This window comes from Corticium candelabrum, chromosome 6 (genome assembly GCF_963422355.1).
Source record: "Corticium candelabrum chromosome 6, ooCorCand1.1, whole genome shotgun sequence".
NCBI classification, from domain to species: domain Eukaryota; kingdom Metazoa; phylum Porifera; class Homoscleromorpha; order Homosclerophorida; family Plakinidae; genus Corticium; species Corticium candelabrum.
The window spans coordinates 6,427,618-6,442,617 of record NC_085090.1 but is presented as its reverse complement, the minus strand read 5'-3'; the positions used below and the strand labels follow the sequence as shown (position 1 = coordinate 6,442,617).

General features: G+C 41.4%; 4 protein-coding genes and 1 long non-coding RNA gene across 6 annotated transcripts in view; 2 read left to right on the top strand and 3 right to left on the bottom strand.

Annotated features, from left to right (window-relative positions):
- Positions 1 to 304, top strand: part of LOC134181645 (uncharacterized) — a 4,322-nt gene extending 4,018 nt beyond the window's left edge. Inside the window, exon 7 of the mRNA XM_062648911.1 lies at positions 1 to 304. This exon is cut by the window's left edge and continues 269 nt beyond it. Within this exon, the coding sequence (XP_062504895.1) occupies positions 1 to 163 (163 nt within the window). The 3' untranslated portion in view covers positions 164 to 304.
- A 756-nt stretch (positions 305 to 1,060) lies between these two features.
- On the top strand, positions 1,061 to 4,687 carry LOC134181106 (uncharacterized). Of its 2 annotated transcripts, none has more exons than XR_009970080.1 (5): positions 1,061 to 1,147; positions 1,209 to 1,340; positions 1,399 to 1,509; positions 2,858 to 3,027; positions 4,290 to 4,687. XR_009970080.1 is itself a non-coding variant. In XM_062648311.1 (5 exons), exons 1-4 carry the CDS (start codon positions 1,070 to 1,072, stop codon positions 2,888 to 2,890), a joined length of 333 nt encoding a protein of 110 aa, XP_062504295.1. In that variant the 5' UTR covers positions 1,067 to 1,069; the 3' UTR covers positions 2,891 to 3,027; positions 4,290 to 4,687. The 2 variants fall into 2 exon arrangements, 1 of the variants encoding a protein (XP_062504295.1); XM_062648311.1 differs by having other exon boundaries at positions 1,067 to 1,147; positions 1,399 to 1,488.
- Positions 4,688 to 4,734: 47 nt separating this feature from the next.
- LOC134181107 (uncharacterized) lies at positions 4,735 to 5,174 on the bottom strand. Its single transcript, XR_009970081.1, has 3 exons — positions 5,065 to 5,174; positions 4,942 to 5,007; positions 4,735 to 4,876 (listed from the first exon to the last, which is right to left on the bottom strand). It is a non-coding gene; the product is annotated as an uncharacterized LOC134181107 (long non-coding RNA).
- Positions 5,175 to 7,035: 1,861 nt separating this feature from the next.
- Positions 7,036 to 8,892, bottom strand: LOC134180867 (collagen alpha-2(I) chain-like). Its single transcript, XM_062648053.1, has 5 exons — positions 8,879 to 8,892; positions 8,149 to 8,275; positions 7,995 to 8,084; positions 7,793 to 7,843; positions 7,036 to 7,308 (listed from the first exon to the last, which is right to left on the bottom strand). Exons 1-5 carry the CDS (start codon positions 8,890 to 8,892, stop codon positions 7,036 to 7,038), a joined length of 555 nt encoding a protein of 184 aa, XP_062504037.1.
- Positions 8,893 to 10,974: 2,082 nt separating this feature from the next.
- Positions 10,975 to 15,000, bottom strand: part of LOC134180866 (transient receptor potential cation channel subfamily M member-like 2) — a 9,440-nt gene continuing 5,414 nt past the window's right edge. Inside the window, exons 10-18 of the mRNA XM_062648051.1 lie at positions 14,878 to 15,000; positions 14,587 to 14,812; positions 12,888 to 12,971; positions 12,700 to 12,831; positions 11,997 to 12,269; positions 11,758 to 11,932; positions 11,538 to 11,703; positions 11,198 to 11,364; positions 10,975 to 11,090 (exon numbers count right to left, since the gene is read on the bottom strand). The exon at positions 14,878 to 15,000 is cut by the window's right edge and continues 191 nt beyond it. Of these exons, the coding sequence (XP_062504035.1) occupies positions 10,975 to 11,090; positions 11,198 to 11,364; positions 11,538 to 11,703; positions 11,758 to 11,932; positions 11,997 to 12,269; positions 12,700 to 12,831; positions 12,888 to 12,971; positions 14,587 to 14,812; positions 14,878 to 15,000 (1,462 nt within the window). The remainder of the gene's footprint in view (positions 11,091 to 11,197; positions 11,365 to 11,537; positions 11,704 to 11,757; positions 11,933 to 11,996; positions 12,270 to 12,699; positions 12,832 to 12,887; positions 12,972 to 14,586; positions 14,813 to 14,877) is intronic.

Below are 15,000 nucleotides of genomic sequence, written 5' to 3'. Positions count from 1 at the left end.
GCAATCTGGTGTGGCAGGAGGTCCTCTTCGTCAAATGGATTCTTATCCAATTGAAAGAGAAGTGAAGGCTCCTTCAATTACATTGGCTGTTACGCTTTCCAGTGGCGTTGGTAGTGGAAACATCAAGTTTACGTTGATAAAATTCAAAGTTGCAGAAAAGTAGTAACGTTGAACGTCTCTATATACTTAGATATGAACAGCACGCGTGAACGTCTCAACATTGTGTATCTTGAACTCACTGAATATCTTGGTAACTATAGCTCTATTATGCGTTGTGGTGCACTATGTTGCCAATAAAATTACTTCAAATATCTATAATGCTTTCTTCTATATCTAGGCAGAGACTTAAGGCCGTAGGAACTGGTTCGGCTGGTTCCACTTTTTCTACTGTAGAGTGAATTTTCACCAGAGACCAGACCTATATAATTTATATCAGGGCCGTAGGAACCGTTCCAGACGATTTGCTTTTGTACTTGCAGACCATTTTTCAGAAAGTGTTTCTAACAGTTGCTAATTGCCCAAAAATTCTGGTTGAAAATATAGGCGACTAAATAACTAATATGTATACTCAAAACAAAACTAAATTATAGCATCTTGACTTAATTAACTAATTACCACAGCCATAATGATTGTGGAGGCGTGTACGGATGCTGGCTTACAACTAAATACCTAATTAAATAAAATAAATATATAGGAATTGAATATCAACATGTCGCACTCAATGAATGACGCTTGTTTACAGTACTGCATGCATGCTCCACTGTCTTCTGTAACGCTAATGCAGCATTGCATTTTCCTACGTCAAAACTGTTCGGTGTATGCAGCGACGGTAGCTGCAGCGACGGTAGCTGCAGCGACGGTGGCTGCAAAACGCAGACTGCAGACTACAGACCAGTAGAAGCCTTGCTACTGTCGACAATTAGTAAGGGCGCGTGACGTGTTGCTCGCAAGGTCCATGATGCAGTTGAATGCTAAAGTTAAACTTTACATGATATTTAAAGGTACATTTCGGAGATATGCGTTAACTCAAAATTTCAGAAACGCGCGCTAACATTTGCGCAAAGAAGCGATGGCTGCCCTGATGGAAGTGACTTGCAACAGCGATTCAGACTCATCCAGTGAACGAGAAATGGAACGCGAAGTTACAGTTGAGTCCAGTTTTTACGACAGGGCCCCCTTCGGTGTGCGGTAAAATTGCGTGGTTCTAGGTGATTTGTGGTTGCACTAAGAAGAGCAAGTGTGCCAGAGCGCGGTCAAGTGGTCGTGGATGCGTTTGCAAGGCAAACAAGATCAACTGCACGCCTTTGTGTAACTGTAGCCGCACGTGTTGCACAAATAGGGTAGGTTGATGTAGTTACGAGTGTACAAATTGGAACTCCAAAACCCCTGTAAATATAGGCTGACGCCACAAATGATCCGTCATCTGCGAGTGCTGTCCATCGTCAGCTTCCTCCGAGGGAGCGCTTCTATTCGGGAGATGAAGTCAGGGTGAATTGATATCTGCATGATGTACGTTTCTTTTGTTCAATATGAACTATATTACAATGATTTTTCTATAATTATTCCATATGTTGTAAGCACTATTAAAAGTATAAAGAACACAATTTAACTACACAAACACTATCTAAAGGTTTAGTGTTTTGGTATAATTGTGTGTTGTGGTGGTGGTGGTGATGATGATGATGATGACAGTGAGTGTGTGCATTGTGCTAGGTGGCAGTGAAGGCAGTTGGGATGTGCATTTGTGGTATGGACTGTGATGACATCATAATGTGCATGGTGGTGGTGGTGGTGGTGGTGCATTATGGTGACCAAGCTTTTGTCTATTCACAAGAACTGCTGTGTAGATTTAGTTCTTTCTGCCATGGTCTTGGTCATGTGGCAATAGATATTCCATTTATATGCTGTTGACTGCTACAACAGAAGAGCAATAATTGTAACATTCTAATTGCAGGAATATGTGAGTTCTCTTACTGGAGAGCAGACAAAAGGCCTACTGGTACAATTTCTCTTACAACATAGGTCTCTCTTGCCACTTGCACAAGAATTTTCTGAGCTACCTGTAACAAGCTTGGAACAACCAGACCATCCATTTGCTGGGCCACCCAACCCATCTCCACCAAATTGGTGCAAGTGTGGGCGGTGCAGAGAAATGCCAACAGCCAGGGAGAACGTGTGTTGTGGCCTTGTTAACTGTACCAGTACCCAGCAGAATTTCCGTTCAACGGTCCTAGATCCAGATGTTCTTCAACTTAACATTAGATATCGTGCTGACGTATTAAACCTGCGTCCAGACTATTCTTCTGCCGGCTATCGGAAAGCAGCATACAGACAGTATGTGTTGGGCCAATATGGCTACCTTGGACGGGGAAACCGTCGAGTTGATCCTTCTTGTGCTGTGTGCTGCATACGGCACTGGTATCCGTCTCCTACAGGGGATTACATGGGTTACAGGAGTAATTAATTTAGTAAGTTAATTCTCTTCATGTTGACTCTGTCTGTTAACACAAAAAAATTATACAGCATCGACAAGAATTGTAAATGTTTACGTGACCCCAACTACCACCACCACCTTCCACCACCTTCCACCACCACCTTCCACCACCTTCCACCACCACCTTCCACCACCTTCCACCACCACCTTCCACCACCTTCCACCACCACCTTCCACCACCTTCCACCACCACCTTCCACCACCTTCCACCACCACCTTCCACCACCTTCCACCACCACCTTCCGCTGCCACATTGGGTATCTATAGTCTTGATGCCACAGTCTTCTACAATGCTGCCTCTCCTAACGAACAGGATGCTGCAGCTTTCAGTTGCTGTTGTGTTTATCTTTATCTTTTCAACAGATTACCTGCACGACTACTTTGTCTCTGAATTAACTTTGCTGTTGGAGGTGGTGGTATTGGAGCTATTGTAGGAGCAATGTGACAAGGATGTTCTGCAGCGATTTGTGTTCTGTCATCTATTGTTCCTGACGCTGACATTCGCATCTGGAGGCATCTTCTCGTCAATTCAGGTAAGTAGCTGTATGTTTTGTTGACTTTGACTTTGGTGACTGTCCACTGGCCAGATGACTTGTTGTATTTACGTTGGAACCTTGTTTCTCTAGTACTTTGGTGCTCTTTGTATTCCCGAGTAATGTGGTGGTTATGATCAATTGCTGCCAGCAAACAGCGTGCTCTGAATGCATTGTACCTGATGGAAAGTTCATGGTGATATAAAAAGATACAAAAAAGCACGCATGCCACTGTACCTATAACAAGTTCTCTTTGATGCATACTTCAAGACCAAGTTATGGTAGCTCTCTAGTAAGCCAATGTGCCTATAAGCAAGCATGGGATCTAGTGCATAGAGATGCTACTGAGAAGTATAAATGGAACCTGCATCTGATATAGTACCCAAGTGTATTTAGCCACCTGCTGTTCAGTACAATGTCACGTAGCATCTGCATTGGTGCCAGAGTCAACAGATATAGGCTGTTTCCCTTGTTCGTTCACATCGTCAGCTGTCAATGTACTGTGGTGACATTGCCCTGTAGCCCATTCATGCTCACCGCTGACATGGTGCAGAACAGAAACCCATCTATTCTATGTAGTTAAATAAAAGAAGAATGACATAAATTTCTATAACTTTTCATTAGTGAAATTAGTGGAGTACCGTCAATATCTCCACGTTACCATCACATTGTGCACAACACCACCAGAAATGGTTGATGATGGAACGCTTCCATTCTCTCAGACTTCCCATTCCTTTCTTCTTTGATGCCTAAATGTGGTGTTATAACCAAAATGACTATGGCAATGAAAACAGTTACCTCTGACAAGGTTTTGGCCAATTTCTTAGCCTTATGCCAGACATCCAACGAATGAAATATGTTCTTGTACTCTAGGTCCCGAGCTACATGGAAAAAAACTTACACATAGTTAGACTAAATTGTGACTGACAGTCAAATACTGACACATCATCGCAGCAATAGATGTCGACGCATCAGTGACAAGTTCAACTATGTTGACTGTACCCTTCAGAGCTGCAAGAGCACGTTGAAGCCCTAGCTTTTCCATCCGTACTGACGTTTGTTTCATTGTCCATGACTGAGTACAGACAGTACTGTGCTGAGAATCCTGGGGAATCATTTCGTCCATCTCCACTAACAACTAGAGGTTTATCACCGATTGCTGACAAAATTTTTCCGTTCTGTTCATTCCAATAGCTCTCAATTGTTGGACATAGATAATGTCTTTGTACTTGATAGAAAGTGGTTGTTTTGATGTGTTGCAGATTGAACGATGTACAGAAAAGAGCAATTTTGCTGAAGTTGTTGCCAGACAAAAGAATTGAAGATGCCATCAAGACATTGTTAACAAAAAAAGGGTACCCATTTCTGGAGTAGCATCTCTTGGAACTGCTCCATTTGCCACTGTGGCCTTGGAGACATTTCCACTGGATGTTCAGTGTACACCCTATGTTATTCTTTTTATAAGAAATTGATGCCTGGCAATTTGGTTGTCTGCAGATTTTGCCCAGAAGCTGGATTATACAGTCAACATCACACACAACACGTTGTTCATTCACAGCTTCTTCAGGACTATTTTCTAGCCTGCTTGCTGTCAAAAACGATTCAGAATTGTTGCCTATGATAATAGAGGTTGGATAATAAATTATACAATACAATGAGATACACTGTGTGAAAGTAGACTCTACATTTCCTCTGCATCCAATTCAGTGTTAAATGTTTCTTACCATCTCTACTGCCTGTCACAATCTCTGGGGCTTCTTTGAAAGCAACATCTGCCATGACTGGATCATCTAGAAAGCTTGCATCTAGTTCGTCCATCATTGAGTCATCCTCATATTCTGATTCTTCACTATGGAGATACACGTGAAAGACAGTTTACTACAACATACGCAGTTCAGGCTTGCGATTTCTTACCTATCAGGTTCATATTCCTCATCAGCTGAGTCTGAGTCAATGAGAAAGGACAACAGCAATTCATGTCTAGATGATAAAACATTTCCTAAGGGAAATGCACGTAAAGTGAGCATTGGAACGTACTGTTCTGAGCTCAAACACGTTTCTCTTTGATCACCCACTTCAGCAGAATCACTTTCAGACTCCAGGGAGCTTAGTTGGGTATCCTCTGTTTCCTCAAAGTGTATTTCTGTTGACTCTTTGCTATGGAAAAATTGTAGATGTTATATATAGAAATCTGCAGATACAAAGCATTGTACAATTATGACCAGTCACCTGGTAAAGAAGTCTTTCTGTCTGATTGTTCGTGCAGAACCCAAACTCTGTCCGTGTCTGACTGGGGTAGAGGTAACTGAGGACAAGCGGCAAATCTTGATTAGCTACTACTAAAAGTAGTTAATTTTACTACAGTACATGATACCAAATGTCTGTTGCATGAACATGCTGGAAGTGTCATCTCCTCCCAAGTCTGGAGTTGTCCTTGAGTCTTCCAATGAGTTGTCACTTGCAATTCGATCTGAAGAGTCGCTTCTTCTACTTCTACACATAAAATTTCACGATGGACTACACTAGAGAACTTGAAAATGTTGTTACTAACTTGCAACTTTCGTAAATTGACAGAAGATGTAGGACAACGCTGTTCATAGTCCGAAGAGACAGAGAATCTTTTAGCGAAGTCAGTTGTTCATACGTCGTTTGCCGCACGCGAACACTAACAAAAGGATCCGAAGGCGAGCGGCATCGGCGTCCAGACCTGTTTCGTCGTCCCCCGCGCTTCCGCGGAATCACGGAAGGAAGCCTTACAACAGGAGCAGACATGCTGTCGATGTCACGTGATGTTACACGTGATGGCTAGAAAACCTCTTCGGCGTTACGCTATAAAACCGTTGCCCGTCTGATAAGTATGAGTAAGTTGTGCATAGGTGTTTCATCTATTGAACCAAACTGCACGCTAGGCAGACTGCGATCTAAGGTAGCTAAGTTGGAGTCGCGATCGAAAATGTTACATACGCGTCCGATAGAATTTATCATTTAGTCAGTTAAAAGCATACGTAAGCATATTTTGTTCTGGAAATGCGTCAAATGTCTCAATTTGATTGTTGGTAACCAACAATCAAAGGTGTATGCGGGGCGCAGTTTGCTAGCGCATGTGACCGAAATGTACCTTTAACTTCATCTTCATACCGTGCAATCTTCTCGGAGTCTCCTCCAGCAGCTGCTACTTCTGGTTGGGTGGCTGATTCTAGGAGATATGATGCCTGTAGAAATTTCCTAACAGTCACATCCAAATACGCAGCTCGGCCCGGCATATATATATATATATATATATATATATATATATATATATATATATATATATATATATATATGTCATCAAGGTGGTCCTAAATTACGTTATAAAGATTCTATCAAGGCTAATATGAAATCTTGTGGGATTGACTTCCTGCATTTTGAGAAACTATCCAGTGATAGAACAAACTGGAGATCTCTCTGCCATTCATCACTCCAACAGTTTGAAGAAAATCGTATTAGACATCTTCAAGCTCAACGTCAGAAACGGAAAGAACAAATTGGTCCTACCAACAAGTCATTTGTTTGTCAATCTTGTGGAAAGGAATGCCGTTCAAAAGCAGGTGTTAAATCCCACCAGAGACACAGAGGACACTAAAGAGAGTCATCACTGTTATCAGTGGACATGCCATCATCATCATCATCATCATCATCATCATCATATATATATATATATATATATATATATATATATATATATATATATATAAGGGCTGTGGTACACAAACACGAAATATTTGTCATCAGCTTTAATGTAGATAATACAAACGAAATAGGATCTTGCAAAATTTGCCATTGTCTAGTAGTCTGTAATCGTGGCAATGAGCATTGATGATTCTTTGAAACATATTCTGACAACATAGGGCACCACTATGCAGTATCTAACTTACAGCTAACAACTACACATGCATCAGTGAGTTCGAAGTCTATATAGCTATACAGAGTGTCTATTCGCACAACATGTGCTGTTCCCAGTAAAGACTTTCAACGTGACCGTTTTCCTACAACTTTGAATTTTATCAAAGTAAACCTAATGTTTCCACCACCGACGCCACGTAAAGATTCTACAACCATTTTAAACGAGGAAGCTCTCACATCTTTCTCAATTGGATAAGAATCCATATTACAAAAAGGACCATCTGACTCACCAGATTGCCAAGGACTACCGATAGTATCACAATTGAAGTATGTTTGCAAATATTTTGAACTGCTTTCTAGATCTCCTTTCGCTACGCCATTCGCCTGTACTCGAAGAATCTAGATGCATCGTAGCCATAATCAGATACACAAAATGTTGTCTCAAATCGACTGTTATGATATAGTGACCGATCCAGTTTCAGCTGCTTGGTTGTATTGACTACCTTCCAAACAGCATTTGCCTCTCGAGTTTCTGATGTGTTGTTTTTTATATCAATTATCTAAAAGCAGGCATTACGTATATTAGCTAGACGTACATGCAGTACAGTGTTCGGTTTCAAATCTGGTTTAATTGTTTAGCAACCTGTACATGTAGCCACTACAAAGAGACGATAACAGTTACTTAATATTACAAAATCAATAAGAACAGTAAACTGTCTATCTACCTGCAAACTTATTGTCAAGTTCTCAACGAGTTGCTTCCATTCGTCAACGTCTTCCCTAGAAACCAGTCACGGTGCTCCTTTCTGTAAATCGACGCAAACAAATCCAACGGCCAGTTTCCAAATGTACATCAAAGAACAATCTAATTCATCGCTCTTACTTCTCTTTTCCCTCCTTTGGCACCTACTTTGCTTCGTGCACCAAGCTCACCCTACACGAGTAGCACTATAAAGTAAAAGTATTTGAATAAGAGTTTTTGTATACAAGCCATCTGCTACTGCATTGCAGTGTAATTATGCATTTAATTAATTAAACAGACGTTCAGTACTTTATTGTTTATATAAACGAGGTCTGAATGTAACAATGATTGTCATTTGCCATGAGCTTCCCGGCGTCCCTCTTTCACCTTTTGTTGCCATGATTCCGGGTAATCCTCGAGGTCCGGCGGGGCCCTATAATAACAATATCTTTTATTATAACTTATACTGTCGGTTTTGCAATTTAGTTTATATTTACGGGCTCTCCGGTTCTTCCCACTGCTCCAGACGAGACAGCAGGTCCAGGAATTGCAGTCAGACCGATAGGGCCAGGGAAACCAATCACGTTGCATGGCGTACTGCTGCAGAGTGTTCGACTCACCAGCCTACAGAACAAGAAAACTATACAACGAAACCGTCACACACACACACACACACACACACACACACACACACACACACACACACACATACACGCACACACACACACACACACACACACACACACACACACACACACACACACACACACACACACACACACACACAAACACACGTGTATTAAAGTTAGATAGTAGCAAACCACACGCATGAATACAGACAGTTAGAGCTAATATCTTAGTCTCTGGTAGTAGACAACAGTGAATTAATCTTTCACATTGTCGTTTGTCACTCCAAAAGACTGCACAGCCAAACAAACAAAAACAGAAAGACGAAGAAACGTAATCACTACCATCGTTCACTTATTCTCTATCAGAGCGCTTCAACACTGACTACTGCAACAATGTCTCTAGATCGCTTCACAAACCGAAGAAGATATTATATAGAGTAAAAAGGACACAGATCCACGTGCACAATCTACTTTGCTTAAATCCGTATTTTTGCAACGTGTACATGTTGTCTGCCACTCTCGTCGTCTAGGCAACAGGCTCGTCCGTTAGTCATAGTATAAACAGCCTCACTTTACGCGTGCAGATGTTACAACTTGCCTGCTAACCATCATCCCGGTTTCTAGCCCGGACAGCCCGATTACTAACCGGATGTCCGGTTACTTATACGGCACTGGTGTTGTCTTGGCGCGGAAATGGTCGACAGGGCTCAGTGCGACTCTGTTATTGCTCAGAAGTTTAGAAAGACGGAATCGAAGCCTTCAGCCAGTGGAGTTATATGGAAGAAGCATGCTAACCGGATCATCTCTCACTTGAAGGACCCCAAAGACGACGAGGACAAGGTTTTTCGATACTATGTGGAGAAGAACCGTTTCGAACTCGTCACAATTGCGTCCCTCGACATAAGAGACGCTCTCACTGTAAGAGTCAAAAAAGAAGAAAAACTACTAATAAAATCATTTAATTAGCTAAATGATAATTATAACTAATTTATATAAGTTGCATTACATTATTTGATCATTACATGGATAATGCATGCATGATTGTTCGGTGACATTTTGTTGGTCGTTATACCTTAATGTTACCGTCGAGGTGTATACTATTTGCTAAAGTGGATAAGAGAGTCATGTAGTAATCAGTTCTTCATCCGGATTGCAGAGACCTGACAACTAGTTACTTAATTAACTGTACAAATGGCTAACTGGTTAGGAATCGGGATGTCCCGTTTAAAATCTGGGCGTCCAGTTGATTAACCCGCCAAAAGGTTAACTAGTTAGGAATCAGGATGTCCTGTTTATAATCTGGACGTCCGGTTAATTAACCGGCGTCCAGTTGACTAATCGGACAGGTTATTAATCCAGATATAACACAGACACCGGAATGGGTTAGATGATTTGTGCTAGTTCTGTGCTCTCTAACTTACTTAGGATGTTTAGTGACAAACTGTACATTCTACTTTACAAATGCAAATACATGCCAACTCTAATTGTTCTGGTTGTTTTATCGAACGCCTAGGAGAGTGCATGCATGAGCACACACGCTCATGCAGCCATGAGAAAGGTTACATGAGAGAAACTGCAGCCATTGCGATGTGAAGAGCTGTATAGCGTAAATTGAGGCAAATGAATGGCGAGAGTTTAGGTCGGAGCCTACGGCGACTAAATGCTACTCATTACGCCCGCTTACAAATGACACGTGCAGGCATGCGCACTAGCTACAAAGTACTGTACTTTTAGAAATCAATATTCTTCTACCATTATTCTCTTAAAACTAAATTGCCTCTACACTAACAGGTGCAACAAAGTTTCAAACTCTATAAACGGCCTAGAGTGCGCTAGGTAGACGTGATTATATAAATGTTTGCGCGCGCTACTCATTTCTTCAACGCTTTGATTCTGTCTGAATGCGGATGAATATTGTAATCTTATTATACAGCAATGAATAAATACGTTATAATGCGCAGCACGTACTGCCAAGGATGACACAGAGAACGACTCATAACTAACGTAACTAAAAATATATTAGTTATTTAATTGTTAGAAGGAGAACTGCACAAACTAAACAAACGTATCATATAATTATTATTATATAATAATATCACTGTTAAGCAGTTCTTCTCGTAACCATGGTAACTAAGTAGTTTTACTAAATACCAAAATCTCTAAAATCAAATCTTACATTGATATTCCAACGAAATGCCATCCTATCATGCAAACCTTAAAATTTGTGTTTTAAGGTTTTCAAACTGAGTAATTTGGATTTCAAAATTGTTGTCAGGAAATTAGAATCTGTGGCAAAAACAAGAAGCACATGCGGCTCGGTGGAGTCCAAGGCAAACTCGTGCTCTCGGTAAATAACGGCTCTGGGTAATAACAGAGCTGTGTATAGAGACGCCTCTGAGTAATAACAGATATATAGGCTCGGCCGTGTACGCCGATTCAAAATCGATGAATCGGCGCTACACAATTCTGGGAGGCCGAGACTAGTAATAATATGGTACTGCAAGCACACGTAATCTGTATACATAATTGTCATTACAGAGATGCCGAAAAGCTTGACAAGCAACACACAATTTAGCAGAATTAAAAAAAAATCATTGTCTTGGGGTATAGATAGATCTAATTAACGTTTCTAAATATCTAGACAGTAGAGCAACGACTCGACTCTAGATATGCAACTAAATATTTTCTATTTTTTCAGTCCAGCTCAATGTCTTTGTTGGCCTTGATGACTCTCTCCAGAGACTGAGCTTCTAGAGTCACCATCGAATCCAGTTGGTCACGTGATAGCTCACTCTTCATCTTGTAAAGAGCTGACAAAATAGAATTGGTATTCACTTAATTGCTTGATACACTGTAGTCAATGGGTGTGCGTGTGTATGTGTTGTCGATAAGCTAGTGTGGTCGTAGTGTCGTTTACCTGAGTCTTCCTTCTTTGGCTGTTTGGCAGTAACCATGAGATGAAGTACGGTTAGCCAAGCGAACGGATGCGGAAAGGGTGATTTATGAATATAGTCGACCACGACTCTGTAACGTTGATACTTCCAAAGCAGATGAGCTTCGTTTTGTATTGTACTGTAAGTATCACTGCGAGAAGTAAACAATTTAGTTTATACTAATGCACAGATATGTAACTTCATATAGTAATTAGGTAATTTTATTATATGTTTATACAATAGGAGAGTTTAGCAAAAATTCTTTTTAAAATAATTCTATTTTATGTTAGACAATATATAAACATTTAGTAAGAGTCAACTAACTTGAAAATTGCAATGAGCAGATTGAGTAGAATGATGACGGTGACGCTCACGTACACAGCTAATAGCACGAGTACAAGCCATTCTTTTCGAGGACATATTGTATGATCACTCAGGGTTCCATTCACTGACACATGATGGGAGATAATGCAGTTACTATTTTCTTTACCTAGAACAAACGTTAGTTACGAATGAAAGCTGCAGACTTCGAGCCATTTTTTACCTTCAACGTAATCGAGAAATAACTCTCCGTGCAGCTGCCAGAAAGGTATGTAGAAGACATTTTTCAGCATTTCCCACGACGCGTCTTGAAACGGAAAGAGAAGGGCTTGTACTGCTATACCGTAACTGAGAATCCAGACGAGAAGAATGGCAATGAACACAATCACATCACCAATCTGTAAGTATACAAACATGAGAGACACGACACTTAGTAGCGTAAATGTAAACTTGTATATTTACCATTTTGTATATCATGGACAACTTTGGTCCCAATTCCTTGTGGACTAAGAAAAAGTCTAATCCTCTCAGAAAGAACAAACAGACGTCGATGCTGAACATCATTCTGGCCCATCGAAGAGTACTCGAATAGAAGTTGTCGTCGTCGTTGGGAACGTAACGAAGAGATAGGCCGAGGACGTAGAAGCAAAATGCAGCTCCTTTGATGATGTTCAATGGGTAACGAAACCATTTAGATAGCTTGTCATACCACGTAAATCCAACAGTTGATCGTATCTGCAAACAAAGAAGGCTTAGAGAAACATAATGCAGATGCACGTAGAAGCTTGCACGCACGCACGCGCACACAGACACACACACACACACACACACACACACACACACACACACACAGACAGACACACACACAGACACACAGACACACAGACAGACAGTCACACACACAGACACACACACACAGACACACACACACACACACACACACACACACACACACACACACACACAGACAGACACACACTCACACACACACACACACACACACACACACACACACACACACACACACACACACTCTCTCTCTCACACACACACACACACACACACACACACACAGACACACACAGACACACACACACACACACTCTCTCTCTCTCTCTCACACACACACACACACACACACACACACACACACACACACACATACCATAAGCAAGTCCTCTGCAAGAAGTGAAACAACCCAGACCATAGTCAATATCTCCAGTACCGTAGGAGTCATGTTATCCCATCGTACAAGCAAGTTGTAGCTGAAGATGCACAAGAATACCAAGTAGGATGTCTGCACAAACAGTAAATAGAGATAACCAACATAATATTGGAAGAAATTTATCTTACCAAGTTGACAATATACTTTGCTATTGGAGATGTGTAAAACGTTGGGAATTTCTTTAATAATTTCTTGCCTTTGTCCTTCACATTCTTTGTATCAAGACTAGATGTGGACTCATGCAGTCGCTCGTAAGCTTGACTTTTAGTAGAAGAATCACTTGTCTTCTCTTCTACTTCAATTAGGAAAGGCACGAGAAAAGGAATATGTGCTGATAGAAAAATCTGCCAACATCAAATGGTGTAGAGCGTTGTGTGTGTGTGTGTGTGTGTGTGTGTGTGTGTGTGTGTGTGTGTGTGTGTGTGTGTGTGTGTGTGTGTGTGTGTGTGTGTGTGTGTGTGTGTTTATAGAACATCAAAGAATTGTGAAGAAAGGAGTAGATAAAGCCAAAGAAGAATGGGGATGTCGAGTGGCAAGACAAGGGGAACAAGCTGTAAAAGATGGCCGGACTAGATGGAAGTGTATCCAAAAGCTACAACAAGCACATGCTGGTCATAAACCAATCATACATAGAGCAATCATGAAGAACAAGGGTTTGCAGATGATGTGGCTCTGTATTCCGGTTCTCGTGAGGACTATGAAATGGCATCTAGAAAGTTTGTTGATATGGCAAGAAAATGGAGTTTGACTGTTAACACTCAGAAGACAAAAGGAATAGTAATAGGGACAGCGATTGATGACAGGGATATGGCTTCGCTACTAGTTGATGGAGGGGAAATTGAGATGGTGGATTGCTTTACGTACTTGGGGTCTAATTTATCAAGAGATGGAGATGTCACACTAGATGTTACCAGTAGGATCGAAAGGCTTTCAAAGCTTTTGGAGCTTTGAGCGGTCCTATTTTCAACAATTCTAACTTGTCAGTGGCTACCAAGAGAGCAGTCTACAGAGCAGTGGTTTTGGCAGTGCTATTGTATGGATCTGAAACTTGGGTGCTAATAGCTCAACACACAAAAAGGCCAAATGTCTTTCACAATCGTCGTGTGAGAACCATACTTGGAGTCAACAGATTTGAGCAATGGCAGGAGAGGTTAACAACACGAGTTTTAGCTGAAAATTTTGGCATGCATAGGACAATCCCTGACATCATAATGGAGCAGCGATTGAAGTGGCTGGGTCATGTGGGTAGAATGAATGAGGAACGACTTCCAAAAAAACTGATGTTTGGGAAATTGAGGAAGACAAGACCTTGCCATGGAACAAGAAAGAGATGGAGAGATATAGTTAGTCAAGATCTGCAATTAGTAGTTACCAAAACATCTCGTACCAGAGATGCCAAGACCGGAATGGGTGGTTCAGTCTTTGTCAAAGGGGTGTTGAGAAGGTAGTCACAAATCGTGGGAAAAGCAGATATGCAGCGAATGTACGATTCCAAGGAGAAAGTTTCTTATGTGAATGTAGATCATTTAGACGACACGGCGATCTCACAAGACACAGGCGGTTGTGTCCTAGTAATTTGCCAGTTGCCCAGGAGCGCAATCCAAGGGCCCGCTATCATAGTTTCTTTTACTATGGACGGCTTCAAGGTTCAAGGTTCAAGGATCAAGGTGTGTGTGTGCTTGTGTGTGTGTGTGTGTGTGTGTGTGTGTGTGTGTGTGTGTGTGTGTGTGTGTGTGTGTGTGTGTGTGTGTGTGTGTGTGTGTGTGTGTGTGTGTGTGTGTATGCACAGTATCTAGAATTTTCACATATTTCACTCGTTGATTATACCTTCCATGTTGCGTTTTCAGATACCAAGTCTCTATTCCAAGCCCGTGATAACACCCGCTGAACAGCAACGTGTCCTGTAAACTCCATATTTTGATTGGCAATGGCGAGTTTGATAGGAGTCTGTTTCCCCCATCTGTCAGACGTGCATTTGATAAGCGTTTCTGTCAGCACAGAATTCTTTCTGTAGCACTCTTCCAGCACTCTCAGTGCTCTTTTTCCCCAATTCCTGCATCATTCGATCATAATATCGATTACCAACGCAGCAAAGCAACAAAGCAGAAGTCTCAATACCATTGCTGATCTCTGTAAACTTTTGTCGTGTCTTCATAGAGGGGGTTGTTAGCAATACAGTCAGCCATCGAGCTCAGAAAAACTCCAGCTGCCAGAGCGGCTGCCATGGGTTCCGGACCGTAC

What these genes read in the sequence shown, in the direction of transcription:
- LOC134181106 (XM_062648311.1), top strand. Translation starts at nt 1,070, where the DNA reads ATGGCTGCCCTGATGGAAGTGACTTGCAACAGCGATTCAGACTCATCC. An exon ending in AAATGGAACGCGAAGTTACA is followed by an intron (nt 1,148 to 1,208) that starts GTTGAGTCCAGT and finishes GCGTGGTTCTAG; the next exon opens with GTGATTTGTGGTTGCACTAA. An exon ending in GCACGTGTTGCACAAATAGG is followed by an intron (nt 1,341 to 1,398) that starts GTAGGTTGATGT and finishes CTGTAAATATAG; the next exon opens with GCTGACGCCACAAATGATCC.
- LOC134180867 (XM_062648053.1), bottom strand. An exon ending in CATGGCAAATGACAATCATT is followed by an intron (nt 7,844 to 7,994) that starts GTTACATTCAGA and finishes CTACTCGTGTAG; the next exon opens with GGTGAGCTTGGTGCACGAAG. An exon ending in CCAAAGGAGGGAAAAGAGAA is followed by an intron (nt 7,309 to 7,792) that starts GTAAGAGCGATG and finishes CGATGCATCTAG; the next exon opens with ATTCTTCGAGTACAGGCGAA.